The sequence below is a fragment of the Carica papaya genome, chromosome 8 (genome assembly GCF_054855325.1).
Source record: "Carica papaya isolate Zhongbai chromosome 8, ASM5485532v1, whole genome shotgun sequence".
Lineage (NCBI taxonomy): Eukaryota > Viridiplantae > Streptophyta > Magnoliopsida > Brassicales > Caricaceae > Carica > Carica papaya.
The window spans coordinates 30,371,875-30,392,616 of NC_142316.1; the positions used below are offsets into that span (position 1 = coordinate 30,371,875).

Consider the following 20,742-nt stretch of genomic DNA (forward strand, 5'->3'; position numbering starts at 1 on the left):
TGGGGACGGCCCGTTTCACCCTCATACCGGACGGGGTATTGAGGTTCATGGTTTTGGCGCCCATACCGGACGGGGTATGGGGACGGCCCTGGAAACTGATTATGAATGTTAAAGGTTAACGGGTAGCGGAACCCCTATGGACCCCCACGGATACTAGTAGGCTGGTAAATGAGAAAAAGATATGTTGTACAATGATTGAATTTCAAGAGGCGTGATAAGTGTTATGTTTTACAGCTTATATTATTCAATGATTATGATAATGTTATTGTTTTCTTATATTGTTTTCATAAATTCCACCAAGGTAAGTGGATGGTAAAAGTTTTATTATTGATAAAAGGTTTTTTTGTAAATTATGCTCCATTGGTCTTTTGTGTTTTTCTACCCACCTTTACCTCCGTGACGGTGAGATATCGTGATGTTCTTACTGGGCTAGTGTAGCTCACTCCTTATTTAACCATTTCAGATCAGGAAGACATGGTTCCCGAGCCCGTTCCGCAGGAGGATGACGAAGGGGATACCTAGAGACTCTGTAGTCATACTCATAGTTTTATTTTCGAGTTTCTCTCTTAGTTAGTTTAATCTTTTATATTTTAAGTACGTTTCTGGTTTTTCGTGTAAGGGATGTTAACTGAAATTTTGATCTCGCTTCCGCATTTGATATATTTAAATACTCATTTCATTTTAATATTTACGGGGCCGTTACAGATATATATATATATATATATGTAGTCACTTGTTAAATCTATACAAATTGGAATGACATACTCATTTATATTAAACTTCCAAATATCAAACACAATACACTTAAAATATCAAATAATAATATTTAGCTTTAAAGTTTACAATAATTATATTTCATTAACTAATCTTATTGCACTATGTAAATTATATTTATATAGTAAAAAATGTAATAAATTAATAATTATAAAGTGATTATTTATTTATTTAAATAATTAAAACTTTAAAATATAAAGAAAAATAAAATTATTAACCTAGTAGTTTGTTTAGTTGATATTTATAACAAAATATTAATAATTAGTTATAAGATTAATTACTTTTTTATCATCTATTTTTACGAAATTGTGAATTAATTTCGTATATTTTGTTGCGTAATTTATGTTATAATTATACGTAAAATTAATGAAATATATGAATTTATATTTAAAAAATAAATTATTATAAAAAAATCGTCAATAGTATTATTTAATCATAAGAATAAAATAGAAAAATTTATTTTAAAAATTTTAATTTATTAGCTTACCATTTTCTGTCCACAACTAAATGAATAGAAAATACATTAAAACAATACTAATAGGATCCTAAATCAATTATAAATTAAAACTTAAGTAGATTTTAAAAAAGTACATTTAGTTATTGAAATTTAAAATTATTTTATGATTTAACAATATGCATGAACTAATTACATTTCATTTGACTTTTATAATAATAGTTCATTTATTTTAAACACCCGACTAATTATTCAACTGCAAATTAATTGTAATTTACATAAAGTTAGACGACCTAATGTTTTAATTGTTAATTAATACTTGGAGTCTAACCATCTCTTAAAAGTTTATTACTAACTAACCATACGTCTCATTTATTCAAAATTAACGTAAAAAGGAAAAAACGTCACGTGTTTTCACACCTCGTTCATCAAAAAATATAAAAACGTGACCGGTGAACCGGCGTTTCCTGTCACCTTCCGCGGGAGTTGAATATTAATACACCGAGTGACTAATGACGAGTCCTGATAAATTCCCAATTTCATGTTGGTCCACATCAATCGTGGCTCTTTTTTCACTATTTTTTTCGCCTATCCGAATATAAATCAAATAATAATTCGACATTATTAATAATTTACCTTTTAACTTAAAGTAATAGTAAATTAAATAATTGTTATCGACATTATATTTATGAAATAATCAAATTTAAAAAAAAAAAAAAAATTAGAAACTGGTATAAATTTTATGGGTCATTTTGGCTGTGCCATAATGATTGAAGTGACAATATTTTAAAATTTGAAAAAATAAAAGTGATAGACAAAGACACCTCCAACGATTAAAATTTAAAACCCCGTCACAACTTTTAACGGTCCTTCCTTCGCCGCTACCAATCTTAACCATTACATTCTGTAAAGTTCAATCATTATTTTTAATTTTATTATAATAAATATATTTTTTTTAATTTTAAAAAAATTACACGGGAGAGAAAAAAGTTGACCAAGACCCCGCGTCGTTGAAAGAATGTGGTGTCCACGCCATCACCGACCACCTGTGACCTGTCCCTTCATTACTTGCAAATTTTAATCTCTAGCAATTTTTAAGAAATTCAAACGGCAGCGTTTAGGGAATCTAAATGTGGACTGCAAACGCCGTCGTTTTGGTGTTAGAAGCAGAAGCCACTACTCCTGCCTTCGTCTCAGGTACGCGCAACGATAGGGAAACAAACTGGGGCGTTTTGCTCTCTTTTATTTCCCTTCACCGCATGGGAAGTGGTGAAAAGGACTTGGCTGATCAAATAGTCTGTCAATTTTTAATTTTTCTCAATCAAGTTTTCAAAGCTTCTATTTCTTATTAAGTTCTAACTCTTTTGCTTCTTTGAGTTCTTTCCCCAAATTTGTTTTTGCACGAATCTTAGGGATTCAGAGGAGCGAGAGAACAAACACGGTTTTGTATACCAACCAAACCAAATAGAGGCTCTTTTGATATTTGTTTTCTTCTTTTGCCTGACGACCCACTTCCTTTCTTCTTGAAAGGTGAGATCTTTTAGGGAGTTTTTCCTTCTTCTTCTTCTTCTTCTTCTTCTCAGTGGCAATGAAGCGAGGGAAACTCGACTCGCTGCTGTCACTGAGTCGACTCCGGCTGATTCAGTTCTTGATGGGTGTTCTCTTCTTCTACCTCCTCTTCATTACTTTTGAAATCCCTTTAGTAATCAGAACTGGCTTCGGCTCTATTTCTGGTGACGGTTCCGTCGGATTCCTCACTGACGCATTGCCTAGGCCTCTGGCTCTCGAGACCGAACAGTACTTTTCCGCCAAAGAAGCCCCGACTCGACCTTTGAAAGACCCCTCCCCCAGTGCCGCCGAGATGTCATCCTTTCCCACACGGTCGAGGACGCCGGAGAGGAGAATGGGGGAGTTCAGGAAAGTTTCTGGTCTTTTCTTCAACGAGAGCAAATTCGATGGTACTGGCAACCCTGACCAGTTCCCCGTGCTCCTCAAGGCCGTTAAGCACGCCTTTTCTGTGGGCAAAAAAATTTGGGATGAACTTGAATCGGGGAAGGCGAAGCCCGACATAGAGAAGCTGAAGCAAAATCAATCAGAATCATGCCCTCATTCTATTTCCATATCGGGGTCGGAATTCTTGAACCGGAGCCGAATCGTAGTGATTCCTTGTGGGTTAACACTCGGGTCGCACATTACAGTTGTGGGTATGCCGCGCTGGGCTCACGCGGAGCATGATCCGAAGATATCGGTGCTGAAGGAAGGGGACGACTCGGTGATGGTGTCGCAGTTTATGATGGAGTTGCAGGGGCTGAAAACTGTAGACGGTGAGGACCCGCCGCGGATATTGCATTTCAATCCAAGGCTGAAAGGCGACTGGAGCGGAAAGCCAGTGATCGAGCAGAATACTTGCTATAGGATGCAATGGGGTTCGGCGCTTAGATGCGAGGGATGGAAATCCAGAGCTGATGAGGAGACTGGTAGGTGATTTTTCGTTGTCTTTTGCCTTTCTCTGGATTTGATATTTGTCACTGTAGCTTGGGAACATTGGTTATGAAATCTAGTGATAGTGAATGCAGAATAACCTACCTTATTTGAAGGTTCTAACAAATTTTTAACCACTCTGAGACCGGTGTGTTTTAATGGTCAAAAATTTGTTGGCTAAGTTCATTACTTTCAAGTGACAATATGCAATTATTTCCAAATTATGCAGTTGATGGACAGGTAAAATGTGAGAAATGGATTCGTGATGATGATAATCATTCTGAAGAATCAAAATCCTCATGGTGGTTAAACAGACTAATAGGCCGAACAAAGAAAGTTACGGTTGATTGGCCTTACCCTTTTTCAGAAGGCAAGCTGTTTGTTCTTACCTTAAGGGCAGGCTTGGAAGGTTACCACATTAATGTTGACGGCAGACATATTACTTCATTCCCTTATCGCACTGTAAGTATTTTTCTACATTGCTTGATCTTCGTGATTAATATGGAATACTTACTTGTTTGTCTATAATCTTTTCAGGGATTTGTCCTTGAGGATGCCACTGGATTATCTTTAAATGGGGACATAGATGTGCACTCTGTATTTGCTGCATCCTTGCCTTCTACGCATCCAAGTTTTGCTCCACAGAAGCATCTTGAGATGTTAAACATTTGGAGAGCACCACCTCTTCCCAATGGACCTGTGGAACTTTTTATAGGCATCCTTTCTGCTGGCAATCATTTTGCTGAGCGGATGGCTGTCAGGAAATCTTGGATGCAGCATGAGTTAATACAAAATTCGAACGTTGTGGCTCGGTTTTTTGTAGCCCTGGTATGGGTGAATGCAAGATGCATATTTTCTTTTCGGAACTACTATGAGAGTTGTTGTTAGTATGGAGAATTTAATTACATTCTCTCTTTTTTCAGCATGGAAGAAAAGAAGTCAACTTGGAGCTAAAGAAAGAAGCAGAGTATTTTGGTGATGTTGTTATAGTTCCTTACATGGATAACTATGACCTTGTTGTGCTGAAGACTGTCGCAATATGTGAATATGGGGTGAGGGTGTAGGGACAATATATTCCCACTGTATTTTGTCTATTAAAATTTACATGTACAATCTATCAGAGTTCTTGTTACTAATGAGCTTAGCTTACATGAGATACTTTGTTCTCAATGTTTGTGGTTATCCACAGGTTCGTACTGTAGCTGCAAAGTACATCATGAAATGTGATGATGATACATTTGTTAGGCTGGATGCTGTTATCAAGGAAGCAAAGAAAGTCCATGCCGATAGAAGTCTATATATTGGGAACATGAACTACTATCACAAACCTCTTCGTCATGGTAAATGGGCTGTGACATATGAGGTATGATTTTCTCTTCAATTCTGCAAATATTAGATGGCTCAATTGTTTAATTACCTTTCCCAGAGTGCTACTTTCTTTTCTGATGCTCAATTATAAGATTCACCATATACTTGTTTTCATAATGATGTGGGTAAGAAGGCGTTTTCATGCAAAAGATTATGATATAATCTGCTTGCTTCCTGTTTGGATGCCCTCTCTCTTGAGTGGCTTTCTTTTGTGGACTTGGTTCTATTCATGTTTGGTTCGATATGCTTTGGCATGAATTTGTTCTGCTGGATGGTACAATGCTTTTAGTTTCAAGTGTGTTGTTAGAGTAGCAAGCTAAGAGATTTCTATTTCATTTAAATAGATCTATGTTACCAATGTTGTGATTTGAAACTAATTCAGTGCTCTTCCTAAAACGAGGATTTTGAAATAATATCTATCTAATCTTTTATTGCCCCCACCTGCCATTTAGATGATCTTTTTCTTTGCCTTGTAATGGGGGAGTTTTGAATTTTTGTTTGTTTGCAGAAATATGATTTAGCGCTCTGTTGTTCCCAAGTACCTAGTGAAGGTCAAAGCATTATACAGTTGTCATTTTTTCTAAATAATCAACTGATGGTACTGAGTTTGGCCAAATTTCTTGGCAGTCCAGAATTTGTTCAATCCCATAAAACGTTAATGTTATGTTTTATTGAGTTTCCTCTCTTGAGGGGTATTAGGATTTTTCCATATCCTTAACAATTTCTAAGGATATTGTGTTGATAACCAGGAATGGCCAGAGGAAGATTATCCTCCCTATGCTAATGGTCCGGGATACATAGTATCATCTGACATTGCAGAGTTCATTGTTGATGAGTTTGAAGAAAATAAATTGAGGGTAAGTATTTGCAGTTACTTCTGTACCAAGTAACCTCTATGTCCCTTTCCAATTCTGTGTCGATGCATGAGTCACTCATGCGAAGGCTGCGCTAATCGGTAAACATGGATGAATTATTGAAATGGATATGTACATTATGCAGTTATTCAAGATGGAGGATGTGAGCATGGGAATGTGGGTGGAAAAGTTCAACAGTTCAAAACCAGTGGAGTACATTCATAGTTTGAAGTTTTGTCAGTTTGGTTGCATTGAGGATTATTATACTGCTCATTACCAATCTCCAAGACAGATGATATGCATGTGGGATAAATTGCAACATCACGAAAAGCCCCAGTGCTGCAATATGAGATGATCGTGGCACATTAATGCGGATAGTGTTAATCTCAGCATGTGGTAAATTTGAGAAAGGAGACATAGAAAGAAGTTTTGCAGTTATAATTATTTCTGTAAATATCCAATGGGTTTTTTAGTTTTATATATATATATAGGGGCTTTTCATGATCCCCCTTCCAAATTCATTCATTAATTTAGCCCTTTTTCCCCCTTTAGCCTCTCCATTTCTCTTTGAAATGGCTTCAGGATGTCTAATATCTAGTTTGATCCGTAGCCTGTAATTGAAAAACAGCTTGACCAGAATGCAACAAATACTTTTGTTTAAGGGCAGACTCTCTCTCTCTCTCTCTTTCTTTGTGTGACCATCCTGCTGATGTATTCATTTCATTTGCTTTATTTGAGTATGTAAATCTGAGTGTGAGGAGAAAAAATATTTGTATTGACCTCCAGTTTTTCACATGGACTATTCAATTTTAACCCATAAGATCTTACGAAAGAAGCAATTTTTCAGTTGAATACGTAGATATACCTTGTATAGATATAACTTGTAAGTGTCGTCTATAAGTAATCTCAGCTTTTGCTGTAAGTAAGTATTGAACATTTGGATGCAAAAAGGAAACCAAGTAGGTGGGTTTTTTCTTTTATTGGGTTGATGTAAAAGTAGGCGTGGAACTTTGTATGTCACTATGTAGAAGCAGCCAAAGAAGCTTACATAAAAAGAGAGAAGCTTTACACATAAAAAAAAGACCCAGGCTTTATTATATTGAAAGCGATTCTCTGTTAGTGGATGCTTAAGAGAATCTTATTCCATTCCATCACTCAATTTAATTTAAACCCACCAATCCAAAATTCAAATGCCTACTTTATCCATGTAGACCTGAAAACTCATATAAAACTTCTTGGCTTAATTTAAATTTTCTAGCATTTGCTGGATTTTTTTTTTTTCTTCTTAGTTTTGGGATGAATTAGTTTGTGCGTGTGACATTTTAAAAATACCTTATTGTATATTACTTTTTCTAATGGGTCAAAGATTTAAGCACTAAGATTAATGTTGCACTTGGTTCAAACATGTTTTATGTCAATTTAATTCTTAAATTTTAGTAGTAATTTAAAATTTTGATGTACAGTTGAATCAATTATGGATTTGTGTTTATACTCGTCAAAGGAAAAAAAAAAAATGAAAACACCTACTTAAATTGAACATAAAATTAACTTAACTTTGACTTGTAAGTTTATTTTTCATTTAAAATTTTATTTTATTTAGCAAAATTAAATGTTGAAGCAATCTTAACATTATTTTTTTAAAAAAGACAAATTATCAACGTTAACTTTAAAAATTTGCAAAAAACAAAAATTAGTAATAATCCTGCAATCTAATCACAAAGGTAACCTTAGCTTATAAATTCACAATTCCTTTATTACATAATTATATTATCAACAATAGTAAAAGTGATGCCTAAAAGAAATAATAGCAAAAACTGATTACTATATTTACTTATAACACAAAATACATACATACATATATATATATGTGTGTGCGCGTGTGTTTTGTGTTATAAGCACAGAAATCATAAAGTCATTTTCTTCCTGTTTTGACTCCGTCCTTCACCGTCCACCATTACCTTTATTTACACATTCCTTCCTTCTGAAGATCTTTCCCAGTTCATCACATCACATGAAGAGAAAATGGTCTTAAAAAAACTTCGGCATTAACTTGAGTCAGTTTGGGACTGTTATAATTCCTTTTTTATTATTATTAGTTTTTCACAATTAATCTACAGTAGTACCCAAACCAGAATCCATGGCAGACCACCAAGCAGCCAATTCCCTGCACATCAAAAAATTCCCAATATTAGACAAACCAACCTGACGTAGTTTTTTTAAAGAAAAAGAAATCAATATAATTAGTACCTTTCTGCAATGGAAGAAGTTTTAAGCCATTGTTAAAAGATGTTCCAAAGAAACACTCAGTTGATGTATTGAATCCACTAGGACAGCTACATATAAACGTATTATAAGATTCTGTCCTATACCCACAAGCTCCATTTGTCCTCTCGCAACTGGCGCAGGAGTTTGGATAATCATTATAAACATTGAACTTATATTTCAGGGCAATCCCATACTTCCATTTTCTTGGGTCTGATTCCTGTCCGTTAAAACTATAAAGCCCAGAATAAGAAGAACAATGCAGCTTCTGTAAATCCATCTCAAACGACGGTCCAAGATCAACCGGCGTGTAAACACAGCAAGTTGAGATAGGCAGATTCATCATGCTAATCGACGTGCAAGAATACAAGAAAGTGCAAATGGGTGAACCCTGTTTGTCACAGAGAGGAACAGAGCTGGAGTTTGATTTGAGGATTGGGGAGGAAGTGGGGGAGCAGTCGAGGAGAGTGAAAACGGTGTCGTCGTGGAAAGAGAAAGGAGCGGCCCAGTCGAGACCAAAGCCATTGCTGGGTCGTGTGCAGTCGCAGGTTGACATGGAAGGATCTGAGATGAATATGAGCTGGTTGGTGTAGTCTATGTCGGTGACCGGGTAGCAGCCGGTGTGTGTGGTTAAGGCGAGTTGCTGGTCATGGCAGGTTACGTATTGTTGAAAGCGTGGGTCGCCGCAGCCGGGGCCGGTGCCGAATGGGTATCGGACTGGTAATTTGCCGCAGTATCTCTGGCAAGATTGAGATGAGATTAAGGAAGGTAGAAAGAAGAGAGCGATGAAGGAGACGAAAGGAAGAAGAGAGTAGTTTAGATTCATCGCAGGAGGAGACTGTGAGACTAATCAGACAGAATAGGGAGAGATTTGAAGGTGTGATATGTATGTATATGGGTGTCGGTATATATTCTGATTCGGCAATCGGATTGGTGATGACATGGATTTTTAGTTTGTTTCATTTTTGTAAGTTGCTTTTCTTTTGTGTACTATTTCAGTAATTATTACAGTGATATAAAGTTTGTTGGTCTAAAATTCTTATTTATACAAATTTATATTAAACTAGAGCATAAAAGTTTATCTTATCATTTTTCTACTACAAAAATAGGGAGAAAGGCAACTCTCATTAAGCCATCTTCGCTCTAATGGTGTTTCGATAGATTTGGTGAGTCTTATGAATTATAAGTTGAACATAATTATTATTTTTTTATATAAATATACATAATTTAAATAGCGTAGTTGTAAAAAATAAATTTATTAATAAAAATATCAATAAGAACAATTAACGTAGATAAATCGTGTCACTGACGTAATAAAAATTTGAATACGAGAGAATCGACTTTAATGATCAACTTTCGAATCTCTGAACACTTTACTAACTTTAAATTTTTAAAAATTTTATAAGTTTTAATCAATAAAAACATGTAAGAAATAATTTCAAAATTATTTATAATTTAATTATTTATTTACCATAAATATTTCTGACAATATTACTAATAGAAAATTTGCACAAATTATTTTGAATAGAATTATGGGTGTTGAGTTTAAATCCCATTAGAGAGACAAATCAACTTACACCAATATAAGTACAAAATATTATACATAAATCATATGTAAGTACCTTAATGATAATTAAAGTGCACCAAATGGTACAACACAACGAGTTAATATTATTACACAATAAAAAATAGTTATATATATACATACATAATATATAATATGGTAATGCATGTTTCTTCATCCAAAAGAGTGGATAGTAAATATTAAAACTAATTTATTTAATGAAGTAAAGAATGGTCCAAATGGAAAATAAGGTGTTGGCATGCGTCTTGCTTCCTTAGCGGGATTGACTTCACTTTTATGACTTTCGGTGTTGGTTGGGGTGAAATGAAGTTGTGATTTTTAAAAAAACAATTCCAAAAAAGAGAAGAAAAATTAGATTTTTGAAACGAAAAGTTATAATTTTATTCTAAACTCTTTTTTTTTTTTAAAAAAAAAAAAAAAAAGTAAAACGTGGTGGCAAGTGAGCCCTCAAAACATGGCTAACAGTCAAAGCAAAAACCCAATAAAGGCAAAGGCAAATGGAATCAAATAAAGGATAAGAAAGAAATGGGCTGAAAAAATAAGGCCATTACTATACTTACATTATTAATTTGAACTAGCTTTTTCCCCATCTTCATTTTTAATGTTCGTGATCATCATTCCTAACAGATATATTTATATATATATATATATCACCTCGAGAGTCTAGAAGATACATCCCTGCATTAGTTTGATTAAATTATAATAAGGGTTCAATCGTTTTTGTTTCAATAATAATTTTTCATACTTAAAATTAAAGGCAAAAGCATGCTTTTTTGCTTAGTGGGAACCCTTCACATGGAATTTTCAAATAATCCGATTTCTATTTATTTTTGGTGAATTATTATTGACACTCTGTTCATTAAATTATTTAAATTGTTCATAAAAAATCAGTTGGGTTGAGAAATTTAATATTAAAATTTTTATAGTCGATTACTGGCCCCATGGACCTTAAAACTAGTTTTGCGTCGACCATAGTCCATACATATTGAGCTGGATATCCGAATGATTCGGGTTCCGGGTCATGGGTTCTGTTTAGACGAGCTAAAATGATGTGGAGCGGTATGTGTTCGTGTTCAAACTCTGGAGGCGATCAACAAATGCTTCAAGATTGTTGTCTGAGTACAAATTTTTTCTCAAGGGCAAACGCTAAGCCTGAAGCTTGTTGCTATTTGTTGGCTTCAAGATATTGTCGAGGACTCTTTTCTTTACTTATTGTTTCCTTCTATGGCGGTTGGTATATCCTCCTGCTGAAATACGCTAGCATTGTACAGGTGGGTTTCTTTGTTAAGGTACGAGGTTAATGGAGGACATGAGTTTCAATTTCTAAGTTGATTGGGATTGGTAGTTAGTTTACGGACCATGGATTTTTGAGATTTTGGGCATTACTCTGTTGCTTTTTGCCTGTCTGGACGCTAAGGCTAGCACAGAGGGTGTTTGATGGAACGTGTCTGAGAAAAGTTGGATTCGTTTCGAAAGAGGATGAATTTTTAGGATTAAGGTTTACTCAGATAATTTTTTTATAAGATTTTGTGGGAAAATTTGTATCGTGAAGTTTGCAACAAAATGTTTTCTTAACTTTTCATTGGTTTTACGTGATCAAATTTTTTCATTTCTGCTTGCTAGCTTCTAGATGCTTATTGGGGTGGCAAAGATAAAAAACTGGAACTTTTAATTGGTTAGCTTCTTTTGTTGTGTAATTACACTGAGTCGAGGCTTATTGGGATGAGTAACTGGAGTGGTTTGTGTCTCATCATTCTGATGTAGATTTGCTTTGAATGTGGAATTGGACTAGTTTTGCTATATTTTTTTTGTATTAATGTATTTGTTTATAAGAAGAAAACGTTTAAGCTAATTTGTCCAGAGTGCTTGCTCTTTTCTCAACTCCTTTTTATTTGTTCTCAGTTAATATCAGTTTCCATGACGGAGTATTAGATTTCTAAGAGATACCAACTTTCTAGAGGTTCTTCCGCAGTAATTATGAAGAATATAATGGATATACTTTAATTGCTTGAAGATTTTGAATCACAGATGGTAATTCACTTGTGATGGAGTTATGAAGACCCCTTTCATCTTTTCCTCCACTTGGAGGAAAGCTTCTGCATCAACAAACAAGGGTTCTCAATATCTCTTATGATGGATTTCATTCAAGATTATGGAGAAGAGTGCCATCTCCTCCCTTGGCTGTTCTTTTCAGCTCTTGTCCCAACGTTGTTTTGCTCCAAAGTCTTTTCAGGTCTCCTTATTTAGAAGACTAAGCCAAAGACTTCATTATGCAAGGTCAGCCAATGCTAGACCTTTTCCTGATTACTCCCCCAAGAAACCCACCATAAAAGACTCTGAATTTGTCCATCAAATCTCCAATGCAATAAAGTTACGTCGCTTTGAGCCCCTCCGTCGCATCCTAAAGCCTTATGAATCCAAGTTCAGGCCTGATCACTTTATTTGGATTCTCATGAACATTAAGACTGACTATAGACTGGTTTTGAATTTCTTTGATTGGGCATGCATCCGCAGAGAACCAACACTAGAAGCCCGTTGCATTGTTATTCAAATTGCCACAGCTTCAAAGGATTTAAAAATGACGCATAAGCTTATTCGTGATTATTGGGAAAAACCAAATTTGGATATTAATCATTGCTTCCCTTATTTTCTGGAGCGGTTAATTTATACATATAAGGACTGGGGTTCAAATCCTCATGTATTTGATATTTTCTTCCAAGTCCTCATTGGAGCTGGAATGTTCGGTGAGGCAAGAAAGGTTTTTGACAAAATGTTGAACTATGGATTAGTCATCTCTGCTAATTCCTGCAATTTTTATCTCAGCCGATTATCGAACAATTTCAATGGAGTTGGGATGGCAATTCGGGTTTTTAACGAATTTCCTGATGTAGGTGTCTGCTGGAACACAGAATCATACAACATTATTATTCATTCTCTTTGTCAATTGGGGAAAGTAAAAGAAGCCCACCATTTAGTCCTGCTAATGGAGTTCAGGGGCATTGTTCCTGATGTTATAAGTTATAGTACCATAATTGATGGATATTCTCATGTTGGAGAGCTACAAACAGTGTTGAAGCTTATAGAAGAGATGGAAATAAAAGGATTGAAACCAAATTCATATACCTACAACAGCATAATTCTTCTTCTCTGCAGAACAGGTAGACTCTTGGAAGCAGAGAAGTTCTTTAGGGAGATGATAAATTGGAAAATTTTTCCTGATAATGTGGTTTATACAACTTTGATTGACGGGTTCTGTAAGAAAGGAAATACAGGAGTTGCGTATATGTTGTTTGATGAAATGCATGGTTTAGGAATCATTCCTGATGTGTTAACATATACAGCCATGATTTGTGGCTTGTGCCAAACAGGAAAGATGGCAGAAGCAGATAAACTCTTTCATGAAATGCTTAGTCGAGGGTTTGAACCAGATGAAGTTACATATACTGCAATTATTGATGGCTATGGCAAGGCAGGTGAAGTCAAAAAGGCCTTTTTGGTCCACAACCAAATGGTTCAGATGCACTGTACACCAAATGTTGTCACATATACTGCTCTGGTTGATGGCCTTTGTAGACTTGGGGAGGTAGATACAGCAAATGAGCTTCTTCATGAGATGTGTGGGAAGGGCCTTCAACCAAATATCTGTACCTACAACGCAATTGTTAATGGCTTATGTAAAGTGGGAAATATTGCACAAGCTCAAAAGCTGATGGAGGATATGGAGGTGACAGGACTTCATCCTGATACTGTTACTTATACCACTCTAATGGATGCTTACTGTAAGGCAGGGCAGATGGTTAATGCACATGAGCTTTTGCGAGAGATGCTGGATAGAGGGCTTAAACCTACTGTTGTCACGTTCAATGTCCTGATGAATGGGTTTTGTATGTCTGAAATGCTAGAAGTTGGTGAGAGACTACTAAATTGGATGTTGGAGAAGGGTATAATGCCAAATGCAACTACATACAATTCTCTTCTGAAACAATACTGCATTAAACGTGACATGCGAGCAACTACAAGTATTTATAGAGGCATGTGTTCTCGAGGAGTGATGCCTGATGGAAACACTTACAATATTTTAATAAAAGGGCATTGTAAAGCTAGGAATATGAGAGAGGCATGGTTTTTGCACAAAGAAATGGTTGGAAATGGATTTGATCTCTCTGCTAGTTCCTACAATGCCCTCATCAAGGGATTTGTTAAGAGGAAGAAATTTTTGGAGGCAAGAGAACTTTTTGAAGAGATGAGAAGGAAAGGATTAGTTGCAAATAAAGAAATATACAATTATTTTAATTATATAAATTTTGAAGAAGGGAGCACAGAGTCCATTCTGGATCCTTGTGATGAAATTATAGAGAAGTGCCTTGTGGGTGAGGCTGACAATGAAAACTAATAGCTGGCAGCCAGAGTTTCAGTTTTGATTCGCATACACCTGCAGGAAAGTCTCTTTTCAGAATCGGTTATAATCTTCTAAGCATCATGGTAAATTTTTTCCTCCTGGTCTCTGCTGCCTTTAGTAGTCTCCACTAAGTTGTCACACATGGTAACAGTTTGAATCTCATCGGTTTCTCTTTTCTTCACGATAGTTCATCCTTTTAAAATATATTTTTTTTAGTATTTGTTCATCTTTTTAATTACTTTGTTGCATTAGGCGAATATTGGACTTCACTGAGGAATAGTCTATGGTACAGCAAAGTTAAACACGGGTTTAAAAAGCCTAAGTTAAGCATGGGTCATATTAACCAACCTCGACCATAAGCATGCAAGCACATTAACGTGCAAGGATGCACATGAACGGGAACAAACCACCAGTTTACACTTAATGCATGAAATGCATGAACACAATAGCTGTGGTTTGGGAAAGTGAATTGAAGAAGTTTTAAGCATGTCGGTGACTCCTAGTGCTAGTGATAATGAACACTTTCTTAAATATTTTGATAGCCAGACTATTTACACGAATACATTATTTTTTTGGTGAACAGTTGATATGTGCACTGGGCGTCTGAAATTAATGATGACGACATGATGGATCAAGTGCTCTGATATGCATTTTCAGCATGCATGTGTCGACTATGTCAATATAGCTGTCTATGAGTTCCCTATATGAAGGTACTGACGATGGATGAAGTACTCTGAAATGCATTTTCAGTATGCGTGTGTCGACTATCTCAATGTGGCTGTCTATGAGGAGTTCCCTATATGAAGGTACTGAACACCGTTCCTATAGACAAATAATTCAGCTTTTTTCTGAGCTAAAAGATGAACTTGGATTGATGCAGTGGGCTTGGTCATCAGAGTTGAATTTCTGTCATCTTAGGTTGGAGTTTTGACCCAAAACAGATGAAGCACAGTTATGGAAACCCTACGAAAATCAACCCCAATGGAGAGAGGAAGCTGGTTCTTGGGCATTATTTTTATCGAACTGACTAGAAATCACTTGTGCATGAAGACAAGTTGACCGGTCACCACATGAAATGGGAATTTGACATAAATAGAAGGTGGTGGCTGTCAGCAATCTCAAGTTATTATATGTCAGAATTTCTGATTTCAAAACATCCTGGTAACCCAGAAGTTTTGTAAACTCGGAGTAAAGTTTTAACACAGTTCTTTCATTGGCATACATATCTCCTGTCCATTTTTTGAGGAATTCTTCCCGGTCTGACAGTATAGATTTGCTAGTGGAGCTGATGAATGTATACAATAATAGCACATGAATACACAGTGCTAATTGTGAATAAAAATTCTGTATATGATGAGAAGATGACCTTGTATCAAATATATGTTTCATTTCAAGACCTTTCCGTTCACTCAAAGTTCTTTCAGGGATGTAAGCTTTTTAATCACCTGCGTCTGAACTTATCTATGGAGTAGGAGTTTTTCTTTTGTTGGTCTGAGGTCGTGAGTTTTATATTTTTAATGGTATCAAAACGATATTATGTTGAATTTATTTGTTAAGAATTATTTTATTTAAGCGAGAACCCTCGCAACGAAGGCACCAGTGGTCTAGTGGTAGAATAGTACCCTGCCACGGTACAGACCCGGGTTCGATTCCCGGCTGGTGCAAAATTTATCTATTTTATTTTTGAGTGACTTCCAAATGAAATGCCTTTTTTTTTTTAAATAAAAAAATTCTTATTATACTTTAGAAACTAATTATGCGGCATTGCTTTAATAAATAAATAAATATTTCATAATTTAGGCACTTTCCCGAAGGTTGATAATCAAGTGGCCCAAGTCCATCAATAGACGTAGCCCAAATCCACCCGCAGATAACTTAATACCCTACCCCTCGAATCGTTCTCCTCCATATAAATTCCCCCTCATTTCTTTCTTTACCTCTAGGGTTTTCGCTCCGTCTGTCTGCTGCTCATTCCAAACCCTAGTAGCCGATCGACCCACCTCAAGCGAAAATGGTAAATCTTTCTCTCTCAACCTCTCTATTACGGTACCTCTAGATGCTGTGTTTGTGAATACACTCATTATGCAAATAAATCAAAACTGTATTTTGATACTTTTTTATGCTTTAACATTTGAAAACATAAACAGCCGTCACACAAGACATTCATGATTAAGAAGAAGCTGGCCAAGAAGATGAGGCAGAATAGGCCCATCCCTCACTGGATCCGCATGCGTACTGACAACACCATCAGGTCCTTTCTATTTCTTTTTACTCTTTGATCTCTTGTTTTTCCTTTTGGCTTAAAATAAATCTATAAATCCCGTTTTTTGATCTGTTTCAGGTACAACGCGAAGCGCAGGCACTGGCGTCGCACCAAGCTCGGGTTTTGAGAGGTGTTTACTTCTCATTATGCCCTCCGTGTGCTTTTTAAGCTTTTATTATTTTTCAAGTGGTTTTTTGAGGTTTAGTTGTTATGGAAATTCTACATTATGATGATTTATGCTTTTGTATTTAACTAGAGGACCATTCTGTAAGGAACTCTACGGAATCATAACTTTCATGTTTCGCATTTTTGAGTAATTTGAAATTTGGTTCTACATCTGGGGTTTTAATTTTTATTTTTTTACTTGATGATGATTGTTTTCCGTAGATTAGACTTTTATTTTGGCTGCTTATGTGTTTCTTAGTCATCCAGTATTATCTTGTTCATTTTTTATCAATGGAGTCACTCCCAAAAGTACCCTACTCAGCCTTTTTTACATCAGTTTTGTGAGTTAATTTTGTTTGTTTTTTTGCATTCAAGTGATCAATTTTATATCACATTGTTTGCTGCATCACCTTCATAGGCCTTCAACTTTAGTTGCTGCGAGTAACTCAGTATATAAGTATCAAGTTTATTTCGGTGATTTTTTTACTAGGTCATTTGCATCTACTTTGTACCCGTTGTAGCAATCTGCTTATCGCCCTAAGCTGATTTAAATAGTGAAGGCTTTAATCATTCAATGTCTCATTATGTTCGAGTATTCAGAAATCAGAAAACATATTAGCCTTTGATTTGCTGAATTCGTTATTTTTATGTTACTACTCCTTATCCTTTTGATAACCATACTGGGAGACTACTTGTTAGTACAATTTGATATATGTATGATTAAAAGTTTTCATGTAGGATGGAGTCCTATCTATTAGCTTTTGCTATTGCAAAGGTGGTTAGTTTATTCTGCCTTCACGAAAAGCATTTGTGGGTAGGCTCTTCATGTTGGAGGTGATTTTGGTTGTAGTTTTGGCCATGTGTTTCCTATTTGACATGGCATAGATGATTGTTGCTGGTAATGTCTTACAAAGTTATAGCATTTTATGTTAAAAGGGAAATTCATATGATACTGGGGAATGCTTTTGTTTCTTTTTTTGGTTCTTTCTTTTTAGTACGAAAACATTAGGTCCTGTACTCGGTGCATAACTCTCACCACTAAATTAATGACATTTTATGGTAATTGACTATGAAATGTTACCATATAATGTTATCAAATTACTGTAGTATGTTGATGTTTTCCTTTAGTCATAGTGCTACCACAGGCTTCACAGTGGAAGCCAGGAATGGCAGGCATGACATTTTATGAGTAGTTCTTGGAAAGTTACTGTTGTCTTTGTTCTTATGTATGTTTATTCATGAAAGTAAATGTCTATTTAGTGTTTGTAGAGATTCAATTATAATTAAAAATAAGTTTTTTGAGAATATTGAAATTTTATTTTAATTTATTATTACATCTTCAAAAATGTTTCTTATATGTTATTTTTATTCCATACGATTACTAGATTTGTTTTTTTTTTTCTCAATTTTAATTTATCATGAAATGAAATTAGCAAACATTAATTTTTGTCATTATCAAATAAATAATAGCTTTTAAAGATTTCAATTAATGAACTTCGAACTTATTTTCTTAATTATGTTAAAATTTTAACTTTAATTATTTTATGTGGAGGCTACGTCGCTCTTCTTTTAATCATGTTCATCAGCAAATCAATTGAAACCTATCAATATCATATGTAAATCTTCAGTTAAATAATCTTTAGATTGTCTTAGTTTGAAGTGAAGAAAACAAAAGAAAACACCACTTGTAAATTCTAATTTCACCCATATGGAAATTTCCTATAAAGTTATATATATATATATATATACACGTGTATATACATAAACGTACTTTCAAAACATTCACATCACAGAAGGTGCAATTCTTTGTTGGTTGAGACGAACCGACCTTGCTGCAAAGAGCAATTGAAGTATAGGATGTCCAACTACAGCATTACATATGCATATATGTACTTTTTATCTTAAACTTACAAGTGAAATAAAACTAGAGTTTTATTTGAATAACATTTTATTTATTTCACAGAAGAGCTTAAATTTCATAAACTGAAAAAAAAGGAAAAAGCAAACAACCCTTTAGTAACTTAATTACTAGATTTGTGTGTAATCATGTGTAATATCCGAAATTAATTTTAAAATATTTAAAATTAACACATAAAATATAATTTTTAAATTTAAGAATTTTTATTTAATATAAAAATTAAAAAAGAATAAGTGTATGATGAAATTAAAAATAATTTTAAAAAAAATTGGTTAAAATTTGGGTTCTGAATGTATTTTTGAAAGAAAAATTAAAAACTATGGGGTTAAAATATAATTTATGAAAAATATGTCACGTAGAATCGCCTAATCAGCAGTCCCGATGAACCGGAGCGTGTCGCGTGGCAAGACACGCTGATGCGGTGCCACGCAGGAGCCACGCTGGCAATCCGCGTGCCTGCGATCGGACGATCTGGATTTGTTCCCGCGCGTGTGGACGGTCCGAATCCGTTTCCTCCTCAGGCACGATCAGACGATCGCGATTAAACGCGATGATCAGCCCAAATTTGTTCTCTCTTTAAATGCGATCGTACGGTCCAGATCAAATCACGATGAATGGTTCAGATTCATTTCCTATTTAAACGCGGTCGGACGGTTTGGATCAAACACGGTGAACGGGGCAGATTAAAAGAAAACGGATATAAATACCTCACTATACATCAAACCCTAACCCTATTTGTTAACCCCCATCCCGAAGAAGAAGAACCAGTCGCTGGGAAGGGAGTCGATCACCGCCCACCACCGTGCCAGAGTCACCTCTGACCGCAAAAAAAAAGTCTTCCAGTTGCTCGAAATTTGATTTTAAACACCTTCATGGCCAAATCGAAGCAAAAAGACAGGCAGATAAGCCGAAAATCCGGGGTAAAGCCTAGCAGTGCCGCCACATAAAAAATAAAAAATCTCATCCGATGAGTTCCTTTATGATTCCCGTTTCGTGCAAAATTTTTACCATTGTATTCACCATTTTATTTCCTACAGGTTGACCGAAGAAAAACGCTCAACTGTGAAGGTAAACTGTGAAGGTAAACCAGCGGAGCCGCCGTACCAAAAAACTCTGTCGCTAGTAAGATTATCTTTTTTTACTTTTTTCGGCCAACTAATGCCGCTTAACATGTTTTCTCGCATCGATGAGTATAAAACTGATCGAAATCGATTGAAACTGGCCGAAAACGGCTAGCTCGAGGCAAACTGCCGCTGCTGCCAGATGTGCCGTCGTCGGAGTACGGTGGCGCTGCCGTGCCGGAATCCAAAAATTGGCCAAAAAGGGTTTATAATATCGATTTTAGGTTTTTTGGAGTATTTCTAAGTATTTTAAGCGTGTTTTAATCTCCGAAGAAAAACTCAGGGAATCCAGGGACTGCCAATAAGCGCAGCTGAAAGTTTAGCATTTCGGACACCGATTCGAGTAATAATTCCTCACCCTATTCCTTATTATGGAATTGAACTTTAATTATAAATAATGTGATATTTTGTACAATTTAGAAAATCTCGATAATTAATCACAAATTACTAATGGAGTTAGAATTAGTTATTTATCATTGTTTATTTTGTTTTAATTGATTGATTTATTTTACAATTTTAAATGCACGATAATACGCTAAAGTTGGTAAGATGATTCAATTATATTTCTTTGATGCATGTATTACTGGTTTTACGTAATTTACAGTTAAATTGTAAAACTGAAAATTAAATGTAAACAGAGAATTATTTGGTTAAGTGAATGAATGAATGATAACCTTATTGGATATCTTGAGAGATGGTGGACGGACTTGGTACATAGAAAATCCTACCGTGAACGTTGTCTCATAACGGACGGGGTATCGATGATTGTTATTTTGACGCTCATACCGGACAGGGTATGCGGACGATCCGTTTCACTCTCATATCGAACAAAATATTGAGGAATGATATTTTTGGTGCTCATACCGGACGGGGTATGAAAACAGCCGGTTAGTTAACAATGTTAAATAAGAGTTTATGCGTATTGAAAACATACTTATGAATCTCCATAGATAAGAGTAGTCATGTTAAAAGAAAAAGTTTTTATTTTGATTAATTGAATATGAGATTATGATATTGTTGTGTTATTGCCTTTATATGTCCGTTTTGGAAATTTTGATACAGTAAGTGTACAATAAATGATTTTATTTATGATAAATA

At 35.2% G+C, this 20,742-nt stretch overlaps 4 protein-coding genes and 1 non-coding gene across 7 annotated transcripts; 4 read left to right on the plus strand and 1 right to left on the minus strand.

Moving 5' to 3' along the window:
* The first annotated feature begins 2,442 nt into the window (after nt 1–2,442).
* Nucleotides 2,443–6,592, plus strand: LOC110822787 (hydroxyproline O-galactosyltransferase GALT4-like). The gene is made up of 7 exons (XM_022053003.2): nt 2,443–3,705; nt 3,939–4,171; nt 4,247–4,537; nt 4,633–4,761; nt 4,899–5,072; nt 5,827–5,934; nt 6,077–6,592. The coding sequence occupies exons 1-7, from the start codon at nt 2,817–2,819 to the stop codon at nt 6,284–6,286; spliced, it is 2,034 nt and encodes a 677-aa protein (XP_021908695.1). The 5' UTR covers nt 2,443–2,816; the 3' UTR covers nt 6,287–6,592.
* A 1,299-nt stretch (nt 6,593–7,891) lies between these two features.
* LOC110822804 (Putative membrane lipoprotein) lies at nt 7,892–9,102 on the minus strand. The gene is made up of 2 exons (XM_022053018.2): nt 8,179–9,102; nt 7,892–8,095 (listed from the first exon to the last, which is right to left on the minus strand). Exons 1-2 carry the CDS (start codon nt 9,017–9,019, stop codon nt 8,043–8,045), a joined length of 894 nt encoding a protein of 297 aa, XP_021908710.1. The 5' UTR covers nt 9,020–9,102; the 3' UTR covers nt 7,892–8,042.
* Nucleotides 9,103–10,735: 1,633 nt separating this feature from the next.
* On the plus strand, nt 10,736–15,591 carry LOC110822774 (Pentatricopeptide repeat (PPR-like) superfamily protein). Of its 3 annotated transcripts, none has more exons than XM_088209652.1 (4): nt 10,736–11,067; nt 11,807–14,260; nt 14,761–14,983; nt 15,058–15,591. In XM_088209652.1, exon 2 carries the CDS (start codon nt 11,931–11,933, stop codon nt 14,169–14,171), a length of 2,241 nt encoding a protein of 746 aa, XP_088065778.1. In that variant the 5' UTR covers nt 10,736–11,067; nt 11,807–11,930; the 3' UTR covers nt 14,172–14,260; nt 14,761–14,983; nt 15,058–15,591. The 3 variants fall into 3 exon arrangements, with proteins under 3 accessions (XP_088065778.1, XP_021908675.1, XP_021908676.1); XM_022052983.2 differs by having other exon boundaries at nt 10,736–11,049; nt 11,681–14,260; XM_022052984.2 differs by having other exon boundaries at nt 10,737–11,049.
* Nucleotides 15,592–15,770: 179 nt separating this feature from the next.
* TRNAG-GCC (transfer RNA glycine (anticodon GCC)) lies at nt 15,771–15,841 on the plus strand. Its single transcript has one exon. It is a non-coding gene; the product is annotated as a tRNA-Gly (tRNA).
* A 191-nt stretch (nt 15,842–16,032) lies between these two features.
* LOC110822797 (large ribosomal subunit protein eL39x) lies at nt 16,033–16,776 on the plus strand. The gene is made up of 3 exons (XM_022053012.2): nt 16,033–16,191; nt 16,325–16,428; nt 16,519–16,776. The coding sequence occupies exons 1-3, from the start codon at nt 16,189–16,191 to the stop codon at nt 16,565–16,567; spliced, it is 156 nt and encodes a 51-aa protein (XP_021908704.2). The 5' UTR covers nt 16,033–16,188; the 3' UTR covers nt 16,568–16,776.
* Nucleotides 16,777–20,742: the final 3,966 nt, after the last annotated feature.